Below are 23,791 nucleotides of genomic sequence, written 5' to 3'. Positions count from 1 at the left end.
CTAGCGGGTTGGTTATCCTCGATAAAATGAAATCGGAGAGATGGTACAGGGGAGTAGCTTGGAGGAAGCAATAAGTGACGGTGTTTGTATTAGAACTTCTTTACCATTTATTAATGTATTTGCAAAACATATAGACCTCTCTATATCTAAAAAAGATTCCTGAGCAGTGAACAGTTCCAAAAAAAAGAAAACGAAGCAACATTGGTGCCTCCCTGACATCAACTGAGAGGGGGAGCCAGTATGCTAAAAGCTTTATTCTGAGTGGACTCTAAATGGATCTCAGGTCATACGGAACCACCAGGAGCTCCTCATCCAATGACCTTAGTGCCAGGCCAGGCTGATAATTAATTCCATATGGTTTGACATTTTGCTTTTTCCACAGAAGTGACTTAACTAGTCTAACCTAACCTGAGCATCCTGCAAACTGTACAAACTGGACTTAGAAAATATTAGAATTAGAAAAAAATTAGAAACTGGCCTTCTAGGTTAACATTATACTGTGATTTATGCCCTGCAAGTCCTCTCTGATGGTTCAGTAGCATCCCTGTGTAAGGTCTACATAGTTTTCTGAGAACAAGTTATGCTGTTCTTTCAAGTGTTCGATCATAAACGACTTCCACTCACTTACGGCCTCTAGAACCTCGCCATTAGCACACACTGATGCCTTTTTTAAAAAGTAGACAATCCCACGGCCTCTTGACATGATCAGATCTTTGGGCATCATGTTTCAATTTTAACTTTGGGTTTTCTGTTTCAAAAAGGCTGCCACCTCTTTGTCTACTGTTTAGAATTATACGGATCCTCAACAGGCTGCAGTTCGTATGTACAACATACTCATTCTTGAATGTTTGCTTTATAGGCCAAGAAGGATAGTGGTTCTTCAGAAACTGCAGGAAACCTGGAAGGGGTGGTGATAAAAATAATCCGTGTGTTTGTGGATGCTTTGCCTCATGTGCCGGAGCATCGACGCCTCCCTATCCTAGAACAGCTGATAAGCACTTTGGGAGGGGGGCAATTTCTCTGGATTCTCCTAGTGCTGTTGTTTGAACAGCATGTGACAAAATCAGTGACCGCAGTAGCTAATGGGGAAAAGGTAAGGATAATCATATATGCTGCTTTAGTTAAGAATTTGCTGCAGCTGCCCAATTTTCCTTCTTGAAATTATGTATTTTCTTTTTCTTTCCCCCATCTCAATACTTATACAGGATACTGTTTTGGAGACTGACACAGAATTCTGGATTTCTGTATGCTGTGAATTTAGTGTAATGCAACAGCTACAGAGTGTGATGAAAGTGCTGGACTATTTAACCAAACTACCTGAGAACAAAGAAGGTAATTAATTGCTAGAGAAATCACTTGTGCACTTCTGCCCAAGTGCAAACCAGTTAGGCAGAAACACTTGGATATAAACGGCTCAGGTATTCTTACTTATATAGTTCATAGTCACAGGTTTAGCATTATTTCCTCTCTGCCTTATTTAGGGAATGTGTACTCAAGTGGCTTAAGTTATTCCTCATGTTGTTGGCTCCATGTTACAAGCTTAAGTGCAGTAGCATCCTGCACAGATCTTATGATTCCCCCCCCCCCATTCCTCTAGGCCTTTTGTGGCTGTGAGGATGGTGAGTGGAGAAAATCAGCTGAGCTGTATGGTATAGCACTGCAGGGAGACATTTAAAGTGGCCTCCATGTAGCTGCATGCTTGTATGAATGGCAGTTCTAAAAGAGTATCCGTGTTTTCTCTGCATAACTTACAGCACGTGTATGAAGGGCCAGAACAGAGAGAATGGAATGCATTGTACTTACATCGGTTGGATCCAGAGTTTTATTCTGCCAGTGGGAATATTCCCAAATGGAATTCTGCTCAGAACACTCCTGATGGCAGAAAGGGGGGAGGCAATGTTTACCGATTCTCCCCTCCCTCTGTAACCCCCCAGTGCCATCTCCCCCACTGTTCTAAACAGCCGCCCAACCCTCCAGAACAGATTTTCAGGGGACGGCAGTAGGAGGAAAAAATTGGCAAAGATTGCCTCTTTCCCTGTTTAGCGAACAGAAAAATTCTGCTGAAACAAACCCTCCTGGTAACAGAAGGAGCGCTTCCTTCCAAGAGAGGCTTTTGCTGGATCCAACCCATTATGTGTGCATAGTAGCAATGGCTAAAGCGAATACTGCTGTCGTCTACCTGCCAGTTTTTGTTTGTTTCTGTTTTAAAAGAAGCAAGCATCTAGATCTTATTGTGGAAACAACTTAAAAACAGCACAGTTGTTGTCCATTAATGGCTAAAGAGATCACTGGCAGCCTGGGGTGATGGATCTTCTTCCTGCACATCTCTCACTTTTCTTGATGACACATCAGTTATCACCAGTATCCCCCAAGTCTCGCACTCCTTCCCATGCCCTGACCAAAAAATCTATACAAAAAGCCCACCCAGACAGTAGTTATGCAGAACAAGTAAATGCACTTTAATTTTCAGCATTTATTTATATTATAGTATTTGGTTTTTCAAGTTGCGAAACAGTTTTAAAAGACATAATTCTAGATGAACTGTCTCCTGTAAGCTATATGTCACTTGCAAGACCTGTCCTTTTTGGGCCGCTTGGTAGTAAAACCTTGTAGGGTGCAATCCTATGCACGTTTAGACAGAAAAAAGTCCTATAATTCCCAGCGTGCCCCAGCCAGCCATGCTGGCTTGGTCATGCTGGGAATTGTAGGATTTTTTTCTGTCTAAACATGCATAGGATTGCACCCTTAATCTAGCATTTGTAGTTACACTGAAATGTTTTTTTCTTGCTTTAGCAAAACAGTATTTTTTTTGGGGGGGGGATATTTTTACAGATGACCCTGGACTGAAGAAATCAAGACTACACAAGATAAAACCCCACTGTGAAGAAGCTGTACTCTTTAATGTGGACTCTCACTCTGGCAAACAGCTGAGGCATTTCAAATTCCTGTCAGTCTCTTTCATGTCACAGCTGCTGGCTTCTCACAGTTTTGTGAAGAAAGTAAGGCAAATTCATCTTTCTAATGGTTTGATATAGTTTCCATTTTCTGTGTAACTGTGTAACTCACAGAAACATGTTTCTTATCAACTGCTGTCTGTCAATTGATGTTGCTTATTAGTGACTGGAACTGTACCTGACAATGTGTGTAAAGTAAATTTGTAGTTATGTTTTACTTTGTTATAAGCAAAGTCTGCACATAAAGAGATCATTACAATAACAGGAGCATGTTTGACTAGATGTCTCAGGAATGGGGGAGCACCGACTTAAATAAGGCTCATACAGTGGACTTTTCCCCTGTTGCCTACTTTAGAAGAAATCTGAGCCAGGATTTATAAATGACCCAAGTGACAGCTGAAGCACTTACCCATGTAAGTGTTCCATCTTCGCCCCATCACATGGAAATGTGCTTGTCACATATGTCTGACCATTCACATGTTACGTTGGCATGCTCGTCATCATGGTAAATGTATTTAAATGGGCTGGGATGAGCATTGGACATTTACATGGGTTAGCACTTTACCCATGGCCCGTGTCGTATAGGAATGAGGCCAAAGGCCCGAACTAGATACTCAAAAGTATTTGCCTTTAAGGGGAGGGATTGGCATGGCTTTGTTAGAGAAGAGGTTGGCAAACTGGCAAGGGGCTCAGGATTTTTAGACCACCGCCACCCGTATGTCCTGGGTGGGAATCAATAAGGCAATGATGAGAAGGGGATGATGAAGAGTGTACACACTGAGGCCCTGCCACCAGATAGACCATGTCCTATTGTGTAATGGAGAATCTGATGAATGGAACTTCGCTGCTGCGTTTTCGAGAGTCAGGAACATCGGAAGCTGCCTTATACCGAGTCAGACCACTACTTCATCTAGCTCCTCGTTGTCTACAGCGTCTGGCACTGGCCCTCCAGGGCTTCCGGCAGGGCTACCTCCAGAGGCCAGAGATTGAACCTGGGACCTTCTTAATGTAAAGCATGTGCTCTACCTCCCACTGAGCTACGGCTCTTTTCCTTAATCATGAAATCTGAAGTGCTGGGCTTTTTCTAAAACAGATGAGAATAAGATGAGGTTATATGGAGTCCGAACACTATTAGTTTTTCGTTGTAAACTTGGACACCGGGACAAAATTGCAGTCATGCAGATTTGATCTGTTTTACATATTATGAAACACTATTTGATACTATCTACGGGCAACTCACTATTGGCTTTTGCACCAGAGCTGTTTATATTTCCAGTCACATGATGTTGTCCCCATAACTGATATTTTTTCCTTCTTTTCTTTATCAACTAGGTAGTTGAATGTGAAGATGCTGAAGAGTTAAAGGAGTTTGAACAGAGGTTTGAACAGTTTGTTTACCTATCGAGCGTAAAAAATAAGCACAGAATTACGGAAGTAGGCAACTTTGATTATGTTACTGTAAACACTCACTCCGGGGCATCTAAATACTGTATCTGCTAGATACATATTTGGTGACTTGAAGCTATAGTCTGTTAGATAAAGGCACATGGTACAAATCTGTGTCCAAGATGCAAAGATGAAAGAAGAGAGGAAAAGAAAGATAGAAACTTCCTTTTAAACTCGTGTAGGAGGTACATTTTTTTTTTAAAGGCTGTTACTTGAAAGTGATATTCAAGATTTTCTCGGTGACCACAAGAGCTAGAAGCTTTATAAAATAAATACTGAGGTTTTCCTTTAGTTGGCCTTTCATTGGGTTGGATCTGGACTTGGTCATAGTTAGAGGAGACCAATTGAAATCAATGGGAGTCAAGCTAGTCATGATAAATGGGACTACTCTAAGTATTATTTGAGTCTGGATCCAACCCATAGTATATACATTTACAGTTGTATCCAATGTTAGTCTACTTACAGTAGACTCATTGAAATGAATGGGATTTAAGTTGGACTGTCATTGGATACAACCCATAGAAAACACAATTCAGTCCATTTGTCTTTTTTCCCATATGGGGAACTGCTGCAGCAAAAACTCCAGCTGTGCACATGGTTCTCTTGCCCTGTGCCCTGATTCTAGTGGATAAATAGTTTACTTTTTGAGATCTTTTTATTGAAATGTCAGTAACTCACTATAGTTGTTCATTTAGATTGCTGGAAGAAATTCTTTGCTACATTAATGTTGTGGCAAATTCAGTGGAAAAAAATGCGGATACACCAACAGCAAAGTTCTGGAGGGCACTGCTCAATAAGTCCTATGATGTATTGGATAAAGTAAGTTGCTGTGGTTGGTGGTGATTTTTCCCCGGTTTGTAATGTGACTTGTATCCTTTATTTGTGATGTTGATGTTTTATAATGGTGGACTTAATATTATGTATTATGTTAATGGTTTAGGTTTTATGTTTCCCAAAACGTTCTAGTAGTGCAAAATTTCCCTGGGTGGCATACACTTTGTAGTAAAAGCAATAATATAATACAGATAAAAACAATGTATGAACATAATAACAGCAATGGAAAAACAGCATTAAAAAAAACATTGAAAATAAAATTAACATGTAAAATGCCTCAAGAGGGTGGGGTGGGAGGCTTTACTTAACTTGGCAGTTTTGGTTTCCTCAGTGCATAAGAAGCAACAGATGGAGCCCAATTTCTGTGTTCGTGTGAGGGGAATTCCCCAAACCCTCCACCCCATTGCAGCCCGACCGCCCCCTTAAAAGCCTCTCCTGCAGGATGGGGCACCTTGGGAGGGAACTGGGATATGCTGCAGGAGACCACCATGAGGAGGAAATCAGGTGGGGTGCTTCAGTGTTCTATTTCCCTCATCCCACTGCAGCCGCCTGCCCCCCATCCTAGGTCTCTGAGGTCCCTTGACCTTCAGGAGAAGCCTTGAGGGGTGGCTCTTGGCTCTGCAATGGTAAAAAGAGATGGTGGGGGTTTCTCCTTGTGTGAGGCCTGCAATTGGTTGCCACCCAATATCAGCAAACCCTGGAGGGGAAGAATGTTTTGCCAACCCCAGCCTAGTAAAGGGCTCTTGGGAACAGTATTTGGCGTCCGTGAAGAAACAGCAAGTAAGGAGGAGCTCTCTTTTTCCTGTTATTTTTCTAAAACAAAAGCAGTCCAACACTGCTGGAATTTTTTTTAACATTTCTGGAACTTTTTCTCTAGGTCAATGCCCTGATCCCAACAGAAACCTTTATTCCTGTGATCCGGGGCCTGATGGCCAACCAGCTGCCTTCTGTGAGACGTAAAGCAATGGATCTCTTGAACAATAAGTTGCAGCAACGCACCCAGTGGCAGCAAACACAGGTAACCTTTAAGCTTTAAACTGAATCCTACAGGGAAGGGAGATGTAATGTTGGGGGTAACAATGGACATAGGCGTATGCACTGTAATGGAGAGAACAGCTCTGATAGCGCCCAATAATAGTCTTCAGACACATGTAGGAAGAAAGCCAGACTATGAAGCACATGGTCTTCGATGTCTATATACTAATGCCCAGAGTATGGGAAACAAACAGAACGAACTTGAACTCTTAATACAAGAGGGAAATTATGACCTGATAGGTGTAACTGAGACTTGGTGGGATGACTCTCATGATTGGAATACAGCAATTGAAGGATATAACTTGTTCAAAAAGAACAGGAGGAACAGAAAGGGGGGTGGGGTTGCACTGTATGTGAAAAATACATATCTCTGCACAGAAATACAGGAGGTGGAGCTTGGTAGCCCCATCGAGAGCATCTGGGTTGAAATAAATGGAGCAAAGAATAAAAGGAACCTGGTGGTCGGAGTCTACTACCGGCCACCCAATCAAGGAGAAGACAAGGATGAAACTTTTGAAAAGCAAATAGCCAATGTTTTAAGGAAGCATGATGTAGTAGTAATGGGGGACTTCAATTTCCCCGATATTGGTTGGGAGACAAATTCTGCAAAACATGGCCCCTCCAGGAAATTCCTGACTTGTGTGGCAGATAACTTCCTCCTACAGAAAGTAGAGGAAGGAACTAGAGGATCGGCTATCCTTGACTTGATCCTAACCAACAGAGATGACTTAGTGGATAAAGTAGCAGTTACAGGAACTCTGGGGGAAAGCGACCATGTTGTACTTGAGTTCTTGGTTCTAAGGGAAGCAAAAGCCGAGTGTAGTCAAACGCGCACCCTGGATTTTAGGAAAGCTGATTTTCATAAACTCAGAACAATGATCAGTAAGGTCCCATGGCAAGCGATGCAAGCGAGAAAAGGAGTCCAAGATGGGTGGGAGCTTTTAAAAAAGGAAATTCTCAAGGCACAATCACAAGCAATTCCAACAAGAAGAAAAGGTGGAAGACAACAGAAGAAGCCAATGTGGCTTCACAAAAAGCTTAGGGATGACCTGAAAACAAAAAAGGACACATATAGGAAGTGGAAAGAAGGCCAAGTAACAAAGGAAGAGTACAGGCAGATAGCACAGAAGTGCAGGGATGGCGTCAGGAAGGCTAAAGCTGAGAATGAGCTGAGGTTAGCAAGGGATGTTAAAAACAACAAAAAGGCTTTCTTCAGCTACGTGCATAGTAAAAGGCAGAGGAAGGAAATGGTGGTTCAGCTATTAAATAAGGATGGCAAAACGATAACAGATGACAAAGAAAAGGCAGAGGTGCTCAATTCCTACTTTGGCTCAGTCTTCTCCCAAAAGAGGGTCTATGACCCCCCTGGCAAAGGCGAAGTACAGGCTGAAGGGGCAGGATTGCAGCTTGAGATCGACAGGCATATGGTCAAGGAACACCTCATTACTTTGAATGAGTTCAAATCTCCAGGGCCAGATGAACTGCATCCTAGAGTCATAAAGGAACTGGCAGAAGAACTCTCAGAACCGCTGTCTTTTCTCTTTGAGAAATTATGGAGGACGGGGGAAGTGCCAGATGACTGGAGGAGGGCTAACGTTGTCCCTATCTTCAAATAGGGTAAAAAGGAGGAACCTGGGAACTACAGACCAGTCAGTCTGACATCAATCCCTGGGAAAATTCTGGAGCAGATCATAAAACAATCCACCTGGAAGCACCTTGACAACAATGCCGTGATTACTCAAAGCCAACATGGATTTGTCAAAAACAAGTCCTGCCAGACAAATCTGATCTCATTTTTTGATCAAGTAACCTCCCTTGTAGACTGTGGGAATGCTGTAGACATCATATACCTCGACTTCAGCAAAGCTTTCGACAAAGTGCCCCATGATATCCTGATGAGCAAACTAGCTCAAAGTGGGCTAGATGAAACGACGATCCGGTGGATCCACAGTTGGCTACAGAACTGGACTCAAAGAGTGCTTCTCAATGGGACCTTCTCAAACTGGGGAGAGGTAACGAGTGGGGTACCGCAGGGCTCAGTCCTGGGCCCAGTGCTCTTCAACATTTTTATGAATGACTTGGAGGAGGAGGTGCAGGGAATGCTGATCAAATTTGCAGATGACACAAAATTGGGAGGGATAGCTAATACTTTGGAAGACAGAAACAAAATTCAAAGTGATCTGGATAGACTGGAGCGCTGGGCAGAAAAGAACAGAATGACATTTAATAGGGACAAATGCCAAGTTCTGCACCTAGGAAAAAGAAACCAAATGCACAGTTACAAGATGGGGGATACGTGGCTCAACCACACTACAAGCGAGAAGGATCTTGGAATTGTTGTCGATCACAAGCTGAATATGAGCCAACAATGTGATGTGGCTGCAAAAAAGGCAAATGCTATTTTGGGCTGCATTCATAGAAGCATCGCTTCCAAATCCCGGGAAGTACTAGTTCCCCTCTACTCAGCACTGGTTAGGCCTCATCTGGAGTACTGTGTCCAGTTCTGGGCACCACACTTTAAGAAGGATGCAGACAAACTGGAGAGGGTTCAGAGGAGGGCAACAAAGATGATCAGGGGACTGGAAACAAAGCCCTATGAAGAGAGACTGAAAGAACTGGGCATGTTTAGCCTTGAGAAGAGAAGACTGAGGGGAGATATGATAGCGCTCTTCAAGTACTTGAAAGGTTGTCACAGAGAGGAAGGCCAGGATCTCTTCTTGATCATCCCAGAGTGCAGGACACGGAATCATGGGCTCAAGTTACAGGAAGCCAGATTCCGGCTGAACATCAGGAAAAACTTCCTGACTGTAAGAGCAATACGACAATGGAACCAATTACCTGGGGAGGTGGTGGGCTCTCCCACGCTGGAGGCCTTCAAGACGAGGCTGGACAGCCATTTGTCAGGGATGCTCTGACTTGGATTCCTGCATTGAGCAGGGGGTTGGACTCGATGGCCTTGTAGGCCCCTTCCAACCCTACTATTCTGTGATTCTATTATTCTAACCTGTACTCCCTATAGTCTCTGTTTCTGCTACCATAGAAACTGGTTGTCTTCTCATAACACATGTCCTGATGGGGTGGGGTATTATTTTATTTTAAATATTTTTATTTTGTATTTTTATTTTTGTACCCCTTTGCTGTTTGCTGCTCAGGAATCTTTAGCAGATGTAGAGCAGTTTATACATTTTATAAATAAATAAAGTCGTTCAAGGACATAGAGAAAGGCATTTCACTGGAAGATGCTCATGCAACTGGCAAAGCACAACTTGGCTTGGAAAGAAGAGTGGGGAAAGTTTATGTAGCCAAACTTGGCCTTAAATGGGGTAGGATTCTTGGTTATTGCTGAGAGACTTCAGGCAATCACTCCCTGAGTTTCTTGTTTTTCAAACAGCAGGATCCCTCTTTTTTCCTTGGCACTGAAACCTGAGAGAGCACTGATCTACATGTCTCATTTTGTGTTTCAGGTGGCACTGCTGTTAGAATTGGTTCCTGATCTCATTGCTGTCGTGCAGCGTAACACACAGGAGGCCGAGGAGGAACAGGCTGTCAATAGGCAGACAGCTTTGTTCAGCTTGAAGTTGCTCTGCAAGTGTTTTGGCACAGAAAGACCTGAGGTGTTTGTGGCTGTGCTGAAAACTGCCACTGATGTGATTTCTGTGGAAGGGAAGGAAGAAAGAAATGTTGCAGGAAGTGCTTTGCTGTGCACAGCTGAGGTCACTTGTGTGGTGAAAGCGCTGGCAATACCTCAGCTCCCAAGGTATAACTTTTCAAGCACAATAAATAATAATTAGACTCTGCACTTTAGGTCAGCTTCCCCAACCTGGTGTCCTCCAGATGTGTTGGACTGCAACTCCCATAATTTTATTTATTTGATTGACTGATTGATTGATTGATATACTGCCCAACTGGCAAATGCCCTCGGGGAAGTTTACAATCACAACCCCAAATAACAACGTAACTATGAATGAATGAAAGAATGGAGATATCAAAATCATAAACATTAAAAATTTAAAAAATATTAAAAACATTGATGAGCCAGCAATAAAAGTAATAAAGCAATTAATGGTTAAATGCCTGCTGAAAGAGGCAGGTCTTAACCTGGCATCTCAATGTATAAAGAGAAGACACCAGGCTAAATGTATACAATGAAGACACCAGTCATAGACCACTACAGGGAAGCCCCTTTCCCTGGTAGCCACCCATGATACCATTGTGAATGGTGGCTCCCAAAGGAGAGCCTCCAAAGAGGATTTTAGCAAGCGGGCAGGAACATACAGGAGAAGGTGTTCCTTCAGGTAGGCTGATCCTTAGCCATTTAGGGTTCTGAAGGTCTGCACTTTAAATAGGACCTGGAAACTGACTGGCAACCAGTGCAGTTGACTCAGCACTGGAGTAAGATGTTCAAAACAGACAGTCCTGGCAAGCTGCCCCGTTGTTCTGTTCTGCTCTAACTGCAGTTTCCGGACCATCATCAGAGGTAGCCCCACATATAATTGCAATAATCCAGGCAGGAGGCTACCAGACCGTGGATAACTGTAGCCAGGCTATCTCTGACCAGATAGGGTGGTAGAGGGTTGTAGCTGATATACCAGCCGAACCTGATCAGAGGCAATTTGTGCCATTCCCATGCTAGCTAGGAATTATGGGAGTTGTAGTCCAGCATATCTGGAAGGCACCAGATACATTAGGGAATATTTCAGTAATATTTCTATCAGCCCTGCAAGATAGGCATTTAAAACAGCCTCACCGGGCATTTTTATCCTCATATTACAGATGCTTCGCCAAACCTGAGAAACTAGTGACAACTAGACCTGGTTCGCACATAATGATAACCCATGGTTTAAACAACCCATGGCTTGTTGTGCACAAATGGGAGAGAGAGCACGCAGCCTTCCACATGCTGCCACTTCTGCTTTTACTCAACAATCTGTCACCAGCTCATTTGTAGGTGGTTGAGCGTAATGTGCGAACCCAGACTGATGGGTTGTTTAGGGGCTAAACAGCCAGCGGTAGCCCATGGTTTGTTGTTGGGTTAACCACTGGGTTGTTTAGCTCCTGAACAACCTATTGGTCTCGGCTTGCGTGTCACACTGACAACCTCCAATTGGTGGTTGTTTACAGAAAACAGAAACAGCTCTCCCACTGCAGGAAGTGCACCCACTCATAGGTACATTAGAAGAGCCATGCTGGATCAGACCAAGGGTCCATCAAGTCCAGCATTCTGTTCACACAGTGGCCAAACAGCTCCCCAGGGGAACCCACAAGCAGGACATGAGTGCAACAGCACCCTCCTGCCCATGTTCCCCAGCAACTGGTGTACATAAGCACACTGGAGGTAGCATATAGTCATCAGGACTAGTAGCCATTGATAGTTTTCGTCTCCATGAATTTGTCCATCCCCTTTTAAAACCATCCAAAGTAGTGGCCATCGCTACATCTTGTGGTAGCGAATTTCATAGTTTAGCTATGCGCTGGGTGAAGAAGTCCTTCCTTTATCTGTCCTGAATCTCCCACCAATCAGCTTCAAGGGATGACCACAGGTTCTAGTATTGAGAGGGAGAAAAATGACTCGCTATCCACATTCTCCACGTCATGCATAATTTTGTAGACCTCTGTCCTGTCTCCCCTTACCCTCCTTTTTTCCAAGCTAAACAATCCCAACTGTTGTAATCTTTTCTCATAGGGGAGGTGCTCCAGCTCTTTGATCATTTTAGTTGCTCTTTTCTGCATTTTTTCTAGCTCTACAGTGTCCTTTTTTTAGGTGTGGTGACCAGAACTGTACACAGTATTCAAGTGTGGTGACATCATAGATTTGTATTAAGGGGAGAATGATCTTGGCAATATTATTTTCAGTTTCTTTCCTAATTATGCCTAACATGGAGCTTGCCTTTTTTACAGTGGCCGCACACTGGGTTGACATTTTCATCGAGCTGTCCGCCACAACCCCAAGATCTCTTTCTTGCTCAGTCACAGCTAGCTCAGATCCTCAATGTGCATCACTCTATCTGCTCTCTCCTGCTCATCTCCAACAGCCAATGCTTTGTTTAATCCATGGGCTGTCATTATGTGTTTATTGCCCCCTAGCAATGGTTGACGCAAGATTTGAATTGGGGACAAATTTAGCAATTACACCAGCCTTCCCCAACCTGGTACCCTCCAGATGTTTTGGACTACAACTCCCAGAATTCCTGACCATTGACCATGCTGGCTGGAGCTGATGGGTGTTACAGTCCAGAACATCTGGGAGGCCCCAAGTTTGGGACGGCTGCACTACCTAGTGCTAACTGGTGTACCGTAAGCCTGGAGTTTTGCTGAGATGTCTTAGGATGTCTCATGTGAATATGCTGTGTATGTGGGTGAATGTTCCACTGTATGGTTGTCCTGCGCATATTTCTGGACTATCAAGCCGTTCTCACAAAGCTAGATTTTCCAGGATGTAACTCTAGCTGAAGTTCCATTGATGATCTCAAGAACGTTTAATTTGAATTATTTGCCTGCAGTACAGTTTCAGACACTCTGTGGTGGAATATATTTGAGTGGAATTGGTGAGAAAATACCCTTTGGCGTTGTTGTTTTTTACCGTGAGAAGGTCTGTTTGGAAATGAGTGGATTAATCTTCGGTATATATTACTTCTAGGCTTATGCCAGCATTGCTAAATATACTGAAACACAAAAAGGAGTTGGTTGCCAGTGAAATTTACTTGCTTAGCACAGTGACGGCTCTATTGAAAATTGTAGAAACACTGCCACTCTTCCTCAGTCCATATCTGCTGGATATCTTGCTGCAGGTGAGTAAGAGGTCTTACTGTGGATGTGAGGAATTTATGAATCAGTTCAGCAACAAAATGTGTGAGACTTCTCTGTGAACCTTAGACCTATACTTTTGCTGCCTGTTAGGTGGTCCATTTGGAAAGAATTGCAGTTGAAATGGGCCCTTCATCTCATGTTAACCTACGTGTCACGTCTCTGAAAACTACTCTAGCAACAAAACTTCCACCAAGAGTTCTTCTGCCAGCAGTTGCAAAATGTTATGGTGAAATTGCAAAAACTTGTAAGGTTAGATATGTTTCAGTTCTTCACTTAAGTAAATGTGCTTATTACATAGATGCATTGTTTTATATTACAATTTTAAAAAATCGTAATAGGGAGGAGTTCAGAAACCAAGTGGTTTCATGTTTAAGATGCCAGGAGGGAGAATTCCATCCACAAAGGCCTGATCTTATTTTACAGACACTGGTCTTGATTGACAGTTTTCACCCACACCCATGCTCTAGTACAGTTTCAGATTTGCTCTAGTATGGATTTGGAAAACAATTTATCTTTTGATGCTATCTTTAAAGATTAAGAGAGGAAATACCCTCAACTGAAATAGGGGAGAATATTTCATGATTACTAGTAATGTCAAAAATCCATGCTTCTCTAATTTCATGTTGAGTGTCCCTATGTTGACCAAAGCATTTTCCGATAGGAAAATACTGATCAAGATTATTAAAGGAAAACCACAACAACCTTGCCAGTATATTTAGAAATAGTGTTTGTCCCCATATGTGCTGATTTGAACTTGCATCTATCAGTTACATGATTTGTTTTTCTAGAACCATCTAGGTGCAGTTATGGATATTCTGAAGGAGCATATTGTAATTCTGGGAAAAGATCAATTCACTGCCCACCAGTCTGAGCTAACAGCATTTTTCATGAAGGCCCTAGACTTCAGAGCTGAACACACTCAGGTAGTATATGGGATATCTTTTTGGAGTGAGCATGAATATATTAGTTCTTTACAAGATGTGCCGGCCTTCCTTCACCTGGTTCCTCACTAGATGTGTTCGGCTACATCTCCTATAATCTCCAGCCAGCGTGACCAACCAGTGTTTGTTTATTGATCTCACCACAGAGAGTACTACAATTCTGCAGACAACCTGCTTTAAATCTCATTGACAAATGGGATTAAGCAGCCCAACTGTGTGCAGGATTATACCCACTAATTCTCCATTTTAGAGTCTTGCATATTGACCAATTGCTGAAAGTTATAAACATAAACAAACAAAAATCAAGAACATCCTTAATATTAAGCATAGTAAAAACACAGCCTATTAAGTAAACATTGTAATGTTGCTGTAAAGCCTTTAACACCAACTGTTTTGTTCTAGGATGATTTGGAAGAAGTTGGGAAAATTGAGACTCATATTATTATGTGCTTAATCAGCATGGTTATGAAGCTTTCTGAAATGTCTTTCAGACCCCTCTTCTTCAAGGTAGGAGTTTTGACATGCTTCTGTCTTAGCAATTTATATTTGTTCCAAAACTAAGTTTCTTCTCTCTGTTTCAGCTCTTTGACTGGGCCAAGACAGAGGGTGCCTCAAAGGACAGGCAGTTGACGTTCTGCCGCTTGGCAGATTGCATTGCTGAACACCTAAAAGGACTGTTCAGCCTCTTTGCCGGGCATTTAGTGAAGCCTTTTGCTGACATGCTGAACCAGATCAATACTTCCCAAACAGGTAAGTTCCCAGCAGCAACAGATGCAAAAAAAGACGTTTCTGTGAAATTTAACAAAATACCGATCAGATTTTCTTTATATTTTTCCTGGTTTTAATGTAATAATTTCACCACTTTACTGCAAATCAAAACTTGGGATTTTTCAACCCAGAAAGTAGTCAAAATTCTGCAAGTTCATTATAAGCACAATAAACTGTAATAGTTACACAAAATGTGGAAGTGCTGTTCGATTGACCTTGTCTGAGACAGCGTCACCTGTGCAACTGTAAATATGGCTGTGATGAGGTGTGCAACTTGTGAGGTATTTCCAAATAGTATACTTTTTTGAACTGTACTATTATAGGTAGAGGACCTCCCTACAACCATAAAGGCTAGAAATTTGTGCTTTTGCTAAATTAAAGTCTGGATTACTGGGAACACGGATAATATTCTGAAGGAACTACCACAATTTGTAGTACTTTGTAGTACTACATTGCATACAGTGGTCACAGTAACAACAAAGAATCTTGTGGCACCTTTAAAAAGTAATCATCTGATGAAATGAACAGTGTCCATGAAAGGTTATGCCATAATAATTATTTTAGAATTGGATCTTGTACTTTCTGTAAGAGGGAGGGCTCTGCTCGCAGAAGTTCCCTCCACCTGATTTTTGGGAAGCCCCCCTCCCCCCGCCACAGCTCACCCCATTCAGCAGGGTCTCCTGGCTCTCTGTGTAGCATTTTCAGGGGGCTGGATGGGCTGCAGTGGAAGGAGAGGACAGAGAAGTCCACTTTAGTCAGTGCAGTTGATCCAGTACAAATCTGTCCTTAAAGAAGCCATAAGACTATAGCAGCAAAAACACTAACACAGCTACCCCTCTGGAAAGTGGTCACAATAGTTTCAGCAAAACTAGTCAGATCACAGGCTCATTTCTATATATTGTGTAAATGTCTGCTTTAACCTCAGTGTGTTCCGACATTCTCATTTGTATCTTGTGCAGATCTCATCCACTTGGAATGTTATGTCATATACATGCCTCATTCCTGTCAGTCTCTTTTGTTGTTGTTTTCATACGCAGATGATGCTTTCTTTGACTCGGAGAACAACACTGAAAAGAGCTGCTTGTTGCTACAGTCCATCCTTGATTGTTTACACAAAATCTTTCTTTTTGATTCCCATCATTTTGTGAGCAAAGAGAGAGCAGAAACATTAATGATGCCTTTGGTCGATCAGGTATTGATAAACAGATTATGGTTTAGCTGTTGGACAGCACACTTTTGCTAGTATCCCTTAAGGAATTCCCTACTTTACATAATACACTTTCATGGCTGCTTAAACTAGGGGTGGGCAATATGCGGGCCCCGCGCGCGCGCGCGCACACATGGCCTCTTGTGCAGCCCCCACTGAAACACACACCTGCTGCTGAATTTGCTGCTGCCATGGCATCAGTGAAAAGGACAGGGATTTTGCTTGAAAATATGGTGCACAGGGAGCATCCTCCTTGTTTGGAAGTAGAATCAAGCTCCCAGAAGCAAAGGGAGGGTGTAAGGGTGTGGCCCATCAACCCCCTGATGCTGGGTTTCCCCTTTCCTTATTTTCCGATACCGCCAAAGCACTGTACCTAATTTAGGCCATGAACTTAGCATACTGACTTAGTTCCATTGTCTATAAAGGAACTTAGTTCTGTCTTCCAAATTAGATACAAACAATGCCAGTGGATTAGTTGACATGGATTCCAGAGAAGGTGTGTTAAAATGTTCTAGCTGTAAAATGTCGAAACTGAAAATTGATTAGGTGACCAGCAAAGAATTTGGGGAGACTGGCTAGTACAATATTGTAATTGGCTGAAATGAAAATATTCCACCTTTTCACTTGGTGTGCGTGTGATTATGTTTTTCTAAATAGCTGGAAAACATTCTTGGGGGAGAAGAGAAGTTCCAGGAAAGAGTGGGAATGCACTTGATCCCATGTATAGCTCAGTTTGCAGTTGCAATGGCAGACGACTCTCTGTGGAAGCCACTGAACTATCAGATTTTGCTGAAGATGCGGCATGAGTCACCCAAGGTATGTAGTAGAGCTGGACAGCTCTTAAAAGAATATCATACTAAAGCCACTCTGACGGGACTAAGATGGCAGCTGACTTGTGTCTTCAACTTAATGTAATTCTTTGCGGGGAGGAACAGCAGGTTGCCACTGTGCGAATGGAATGCTGGACTAGATGGTCCCTTGGTCTGATCCAGCAGGGCTCTTAATATTTGGACTTGGAATTGTGACATGCTTTAGTAAATGAGAGACCAGATTGTGTGTTGTGTGACCTGTGTAATAATTTTGTTGGTCAGTCTTTAACAAAGCTGTGATTTTGAATTTGCATAGGCAGACTTGTGTTTAGCACCTCCTCTAGGTCTCTGAATGCAGTAACACAGTGTAAAGAATCCCTGTTGTAACCCTGGCAATTCCTCTGTTTAGGTTCGATTTGCTGCCTTGTTAGCTTTGCTGGAATTTGCAGAAAAAATTAGAGAGAACTACATGGTGCTACTACCGGAGTCTATTCCCTTCTTAGCTGAGCTTATGGAAGGTAATGTATCACGTTTTTGTCATTGTGAGCATTTTCACTTTACATTTACTTTCAATGAAGTCATGTACTTGCTGTCCTCGAGTCCTACCCTTTCTCTGACAGGGTAAGCAACCTGGAGTCCTCCATAGGTTTTGGACTACAGTTCCCAGAAACTCCCATCATTGGCCATGCTGGCTGGGGCTGTGGGAGTTGTAGTCCAAAACAGCCAGAGGGCACCAGGTTGCCTTCCCCTGCCCTATGGAGTCCAGGATACTGTGTGAACAGCCTGTCCCTATAGAAAACCCTTGAGACTGGGTTGTTTGCTCAGTCAAAGTGAATACCAAACTGTATTGTTAGGTTCCAAGAACACTTCCATGCACTGCACATAACATTAGCCCAGATCTAATATGGGCTGTGCATTTTGTTTTCACTTAAAAAGGAACTTTTTTTTCTATTGAGCTGCTTCAGCACATTAAAGGAAGTAACTGTAATATGTCATGTTTAATGTTCTTAGTCTAATGAGTTTCTACAGTACTAGATCGAGAAACCGTAGACTCTATGTTGGAAGTTTAACTTGTTGGCAAACATACACGGTTGTGAAAGGTGTTCATGACCTTTCATCCATGGGTGATGTTAACATGCTGTTGTCATCCATTTCAGTTTGGGCAGCGCTTACTAGGACCAGGTTGCATTATATATGAGCCCTTTGCAAGAGAGCAAGTATCAATTAGCCTGTTGTAAAACTCATGATACTTAAAACAGCTTTAGTTAGAATGTTTGAAATTAAAAAAATAGTCTTCCTTTTAAAGACAGACAAACTCTGCAAGAATAAGAAATCTAAGTAAATGGTGAGGTGGCAGGTTCTTGTTTATGGCAGTCCTTGACACCGCAGTTGCAGTGGGACAGAAAGGCTTCTGTTGGCCTGGCTGAGCAGCATCTTACTTGACAAGTCTTGATGCAGTTTGTCAGTTGTAATCCCACTGCGCTCTGTGTGAATCCAACATATTCAACATGTAGGGTTGCACTGACATTGCTGGCTAGTGCCATTAGTGCTGTATGATTTGTGCCCAATCCTGCCCCTCCCATATTTTTTCTGTTTAGTTCTTTGCTTTACATGACACTTCCAGTCAGCCTGACAATGCTGACCTTTGCTAGTATAGCAGTACCTTCCCACTGTACTGTGCTGAGTGGGTCAGTTCATAATAGCAGCAGCATTGTATATGTCAGAGTTGCTTTGTGGTAGCAATTGTTGCACTTTCACCCTGCCACATCTGTGATCAGCAAAGGCTGAATTCCAACTGCATTATAAAAACGGAACTAACGGTGGGTTGTATGGTGCTAATAATGGATTGTAATACTTTTGTACTACTTATATGTATTCCTCAGAATAACTTGTTTGAAACCTGCTGTAGAAGTTTCCAGCATTAGGGCTAGCACTGCCAATTTAAACGGCATTGATTTCCGAGCCTCCTTCAAGTTAAACACTAAAAAAACATGAAAGGGAGCAGGGAGGTGATACAACTCTGAATTGCGTTTTTTCCCAAGCATTTCAGTTACTGTGTTTTTCCTCCCCTAGATGAATGTGAAGAAGTTGAACATCAGTGCCAGAAGACAATTCAGCAGCTTGAAGTTATTCTTGGAGAACCACTGCAGAGCTACTTCTAAGCCTCAACATCTTCTTAAAGCTTTAGAGCATGACATGTCCATGTCAGGTCCAAGCAGGCACAGCTGTAATGCAGAGAGCCACAAACATGACCTTTTTGTCACTTTTACTATAATCTTTTACTAGCATGTAAGCTGCTTAATCATTTTAACAACTGTGAACATATTTAATGTTAAACAAGAATTTTAATTTGTATGAATGTGTTTCTGATCTTTGATTTAAAAACACACACACACACACACACACACTTGGACTGCCCCTACTCTTGAGGGAGGTCTGCACGTGGGAGCAATCTTCCACATGTGGCTTGTGGAAGTGTTCCACATCACCATTATACATAAAGCACACCCTACTGTATCCCATCTAGACGTGCAACTCATAATGGGCAGCTCTAATCTTTATTTATTTACATTATTTATATACAACTCCAAATCAAAAGATTTTGGAATGGTGAACAGCAAAGATAATAAAACACTATGTTAAAACACTTTAAAAAGAAGCAAGTTCTGATAAGCAAACCATGGCTGGTCACTCAAGGAAGGCTTCCTGAAATAACAGTGTCTTTAGGAGGCACTAGAAGCAACACAACGTTGGCACCTGCCTGACCTCCAAAGGCAGGGAGTTCCACGGGAAGGGGGCCACCACCCTGAAGGCTCTTGGATCATGGATCTAAACAGGAGGAATAAATCTAACCCTTTCATGGGTGATTAGTTCTTTAAGCCCAGCCTAGTGACTGCTAGCAATAGGGTGAAGTTGAAGAAGAATCTACCCCCTTCCTCGCTGGTTTAACCCTTGGTATTCTACCTCCTTCCAACTGCTTCTCCAAAAACATAAGCAGTTCAAGCAGACTATTACAGTTTGTTTGAAAACAACATCACCACCAAGCTTGATACTATAGAATTTTGGTTTTATTTTGGAACTCATGATATTTATTTTTTTCTGTATAGCTTCACAGAAGTCAAATTTTAATTCTGAACACATCAGAGCTGTACACAATCCTTTTGGCCAGTTCAGCCGAAACAAATGGACCATATGCCTCTAATCCCCAACTACCTAGACCACCACCACCCCATCCCACAGTTATCTGGTAAAACAAACAGGAACCTTTCCATTTTAATCATGTCCTTGTGCAGAAATACACCTGATGAAAGATTTCAACACTTCTAAAACAGGCTGTGTAAGAATTAAGAGACTCACAGGGCAATCCTATGCTTGTCTACTCAGACATAAGCCTCAATGGGATTTACTCCCAGCTAAACTGGTGTAAGATTGCAATGTAATAAGGGTGTCCGTATGGGAATATCTACTGTAGTGCACCCAGTTAAAAGTATTTATCTAATGTCTTCTGTTAGGATAAATATTTTGGCCATAATTTCTGTAAATGTTGTAAAAGGATGAAAGCCTAAAAATGTTGAGAACATAAAAGCTCTTGGGAATCTGTGAGCCCTTCCATTATCAGCATCAGTGTTGGCTTCATGAAAACCTGCACTGATATAGTTTTCAAATTCACTATTTGCCCTTAGGCATTCTCAGTAGCATCGCTGGTATTTATCACTTAGTATACTGTGAATTGTTAGTGTACATTTACTATATGAGCTGTGATTAGTTATTAGCCAGAATACTTCAGTTTATTTCTAGGGCAGGTATAGAGAGGTTTCTGCAAGCAATCGACATTCATTTTTATTGTAGTAGATCAAGGTTAAGGCAGCTCAGAATTCTGCAGATTAGAGGAAGGGGTCAAGCTTACAGTTCTGGAAGCAATTTGAAAGTAACATGGGTACTGCTACCAACTCCTCACATCTAGCAGTCGAATGTCCCCTGAGATTTCCAGTATGTTGATCTTGTCAAGCTGTTTAAATCGGTGTTTGTACTCCAAGGAATGCACACCGTTGACAGCAATGTTGTACTGATGGACTTTGCAGAGTATTATCAGCTGAAAGTTTAAAGGGACATCCTTAGTCAACCAGGAGACACATTCAAATTGTGGGATACTTCAGATAAGACTACCTCTTTAGGGGGAAGAATATAACCTACCCAAAGATTAAGGTTGGTCTCCTAGTTTTGAAGAATCATTTACAAATTAGTCTAGTTCCAGTTCTCCCCCACCCCCACTTCTCTTCCAGCTGCCATTTTATGTCCAGTCATAAAATATTCAAATAATTATAATATGTCTAATATACATTTTTAAAAACTACAGTGCAGTCAGACACACTTATTTTATCTGCTTTACAACTCCGCCTTATATTTTTGCTTTGAAGCTACACAACCCTCCTTTTGTTGCATCCAATAGGCTGGTGATCAGCCTTGCAGCTGCAAACAGGATGGAGAATGTGTGGCTAATATCCACGAGGAGTATGCTGCTGCTTCAGCTGCTGTAGCACAAACTGTTTGTGCTATTTTAGCTAAAACTCATGCATAAGATCAGGCTGTTGGAGTCAACTCACAGGACCCGTTCATCCCATCACAGGTTAATGCCCCTGATAACTCCTATGAAAATGTTTCATCACTGATCCAGGAACAGTAACTCTGGTTTCTGGAACATGACTGTTGCTAGTTTCATTGGTAACCCAGTCCCTTGTCTGAACAGGCTGCCCCACAAGGATCTGTAAGGCCAAGTGTAACATGTGGCCTTACTTGAGTTTCCCCATCACTAGATGGTAGCTCTTCCCTTCACCCCAGCTGATCCCTCACCCCCTTTTGCCCCAAGCAAATGTCCGCGTGAATATCACTTGGTGGAGCACTGGCCTAGTTTAGCAAGTTACCTCAAAGTACATTCCCGGACTGAAAGGAAAATGAGAAATGTGCCTTTCTTCTTCTCCCCAACTGTCAGACAGGTAGGAATTTCTCACAAAAGTGTTATCTTTTATTCGGGGATTCAGGTGTAGAGCAATATCATTTGAGTCGCTGGGTTTAAGGTTAACTGCAAAACTGCAAATAAAATGGTAATGTTAGTTATATTGCCGTAACATCATATTCAGCCAGCCGTGCTGGGGATGGTGGTTGTTGTTGTTCAGTCGTGTCCGACTCTTCGTGACCCCATGGACCATAGCACGCCAGGTCTTCCTGTCCTCCGCTCTCTCCCGGAGCGTGCTCAAGTTCATATTCATTGCATTGGTGATGCTATCTAGCCATCTTATAAAGAATTGACTGGGGTACAGTATTCATCTCTTTTTTTCTTTGAGGAAGTCAAATATCATTATTAAGGTTTACAAGTGATCCCATTTTTAAAAATTAATAATTGCTGCTGTAGAGCAGGGGTGGGCAGAAGGTTGACCGGGATCTACTGGTAGATCGACAAGGATATCTGACTTCCAATTGGACTCGATGGCCTTGTAGGCCCCTTCCAACCCTACTATTCTATGATTAAATTGTTTAACAATAGCTAACAACAAAATGACCACCCCACACCCTGAATTATACTGATGAAATGAAAAAAATCTTGGAGCGACTGGACGTAGATTTTTGGATGGAAGGACTGTGAGCTCTGTTCACTTCTGATACTCAGAAACAAATTCCTAGTCTCTGAATTTTTTTATTTCCAAGTGTATGTCTTTTCCACCAGGCTCCACTTGGTGGATTTCAGGCAGCTAGTAAAACAAAAAACAAAAGTAGATCCCACAAGCCTGAAAACTGCTTTTCCCTCCTGTGTGTAAGGAAGCTCAGATCTCTGATGAACAAAGGTTTTAAACAGTGCTTGAAATTACTGAGATGCTGAGTCATTACTCAGTTCAGTTTTGAAATTAGTCCAGTTTTGCTATGGACTTCCGAAGGACACCGCATCATAAAAACACACACGCACAGTAAAAAAAAAAAAAAAAGTTCCTCTTAAGTCCTGTTCCAAACATTTGCTACTATGAATGGTATTTAATGACATACAATATCGTGTACAAATGATACAGCCAAGTACATAAGCAATCCTGAAAGCATTTACTAAACTATTCAGAACTGTGACTTCAATGGGCTAGGATCAGTTTATAAATCTTCATGTATCTAGAAAATAAATGCTTGTTGACTTGCACACCACCGCATAAGTATATACCATGCATTAAGTATATACCATGCATTAACGCTGATTTTGAGGGTACATTTGTCTTAGAGACCTGCAGCACAAAGAGCTTAATGATCCTCAGAATAGGTCATAGGTGCATATATACACATTAGAGACCTACAGCCAAAGATGCAGCTGGTTAATTCAGACAGTGTAAAACCCAGCATCTTCTCCCACCCGCCTCCATCATCTCTTGGTCACAATTCTTCTTTCAAAGCTCCCTAGCCAGTGCATTCCCTTCCTGCCCACAGTATACAGCCCCTCCCATCACCAGCCTCTGTGTAAAGTTTTCTCCCAGGACCCTTTTTATATTGGCACTTCCTTTCTTCAGCTCCTTACATCCTTTTGTTTTTACAGGCCATTGCCACATATCCTTACATTATTCTTTTATCCTCAGTTCACTGCTAGTTTTGTCCCCTCCCTTGCCTCTAGGCTATCTTATTTTTTTAGCTTCCCCATCTCCTAGATCAGCCTTCCCGCACCTATTGCCCTCTGACTCCCATCAACCCTAGCCAGCATGGCAAAGGGGCAGAAATTTTGCTTTCCAGCAGACAGCATGTTTGTGAACTTTCCATAATATCAGAGCAGCTCAAAAACTGATGAAAGGGGGAAGAGCTTGATAGATTAGGCAGAAATTCTACACACACTTAGGGAGTAAGTCCTGAACACAGTAAGATTTACTTCTGAAGAAACATGCTTAGGAATGTGCTAGCAGTGTACGCGAGAGACACAACTCCATTAACAAGGCAGCAACATGTAAAATATTGTAGCAAAGTTTATGA

General features: G+C 42.2%; 2 protein-coding genes across 8 annotated transcripts in view; one reads left to right on the top strand and one right to left on the bottom strand.

Annotated features, from left to right (window-relative positions):
* Positions 1 to 19,164, top strand: part of HEATR1 (HEAT repeat containing 1) — a 60,083-nt gene extending 40,919 nt beyond the window's left edge. The window contains exons 30-45 of one of the 2 annotated variants that reach the window (XM_084828199.1): positions 860 to 1,093; positions 1,206 to 1,332; positions 2,833 to 2,999; positions 4,287 to 4,333; positions 5,096 to 5,219; positions 6,112 to 6,252; positions 9,734 to 10,026; positions 12,907 to 13,057; positions 13,167 to 13,325; positions 13,865 to 13,999; positions 14,420 to 14,524; positions 14,599 to 14,767; positions 15,823 to 15,977; positions 16,650 to 16,808; positions 17,211 to 17,319; positions 18,875 to 19,164. In XM_084828199.1, the coding sequence (XP_084684325.1) occupies positions 860 to 1,093; positions 1,206 to 1,332; positions 2,833 to 2,999; positions 4,287 to 4,333; positions 5,096 to 5,219; positions 6,112 to 6,252; positions 9,734 to 10,026; positions 12,907 to 13,057; positions 13,167 to 13,325; positions 13,865 to 13,999; positions 14,420 to 14,524; positions 14,599 to 14,767; positions 15,823 to 15,977; positions 16,650 to 16,808; positions 17,211 to 17,319; positions 18,875 to 18,963 (2,364 nt within the window). In that variant the 3' untranslated portion in view covers positions 18,964 to 19,164. Of the gene's footprint in view, positions 1 to 859; positions 1,094 to 1,205; positions 1,333 to 2,832; positions 3,000 to 4,286; positions 4,334 to 5,095; positions 5,220 to 6,111; positions 6,253 to 9,733; positions 10,027 to 12,906; positions 13,058 to 13,166; positions 13,326 to 13,864; positions 14,000 to 14,419; positions 14,525 to 14,598; positions 14,768 to 15,822; positions 15,978 to 16,649; positions 16,809 to 17,210; positions 17,482 to 18,874 lie in introns of those variants that run through there. The other variant, XM_084828197.1, reaches the window with a different exon arrangement.
* Positions 1 to 23,791, bottom strand: part of LGALS8 (galectin 8) — a 49,277-nt gene that overhangs the window by 12,121 nt on the left and 13,365 nt on the right. For 2 of the 6 annotated variants that reach the window (XM_084828200.1, XM_084828202.1), the window contains exons 9-12: positions 21,724 to 21,889; positions 20,760 to 20,894; positions 15,448 to 15,503; positions 14,129 to 14,806 (exon numbers count right to left, since the gene is read on the bottom strand). In XM_084828200.1, the coding sequence (XP_084684326.1) occupies positions 15,453 to 15,503; positions 20,760 to 20,894; positions 21,724 to 21,889 (352 nt within the window). In that variant the 3' untranslated portion in view covers positions 14,129 to 14,806; positions 15,448 to 15,452. Of the gene's footprint in view, positions 1 to 14,128; positions 14,807 to 15,447; positions 15,504 to 20,615; positions 20,895 to 21,723; positions 21,890 to 23,791 lie in introns of those variants that run through there. The other 4 variants (XM_084828203.1, XM_084828205.1, XR_014786803.1 and 1 more) reach the window with 3 other exon arrangements.

This window comes from Heloderma suspectum, chromosome 1, assembly GCF_057233095.1.
Source record: "Heloderma suspectum isolate Gila_16-S chromosome 1, 16-S_ref, whole genome shotgun sequence".
Classification (NCBI taxonomy): domain Eukaryota; kingdom Metazoa; phylum Chordata; class Lepidosauria; order Squamata; family Helodermatidae; genus Heloderma; species Heloderma suspectum.
This window is presented reverse-complemented; position numbering and strand designations above follow the sequence as displayed.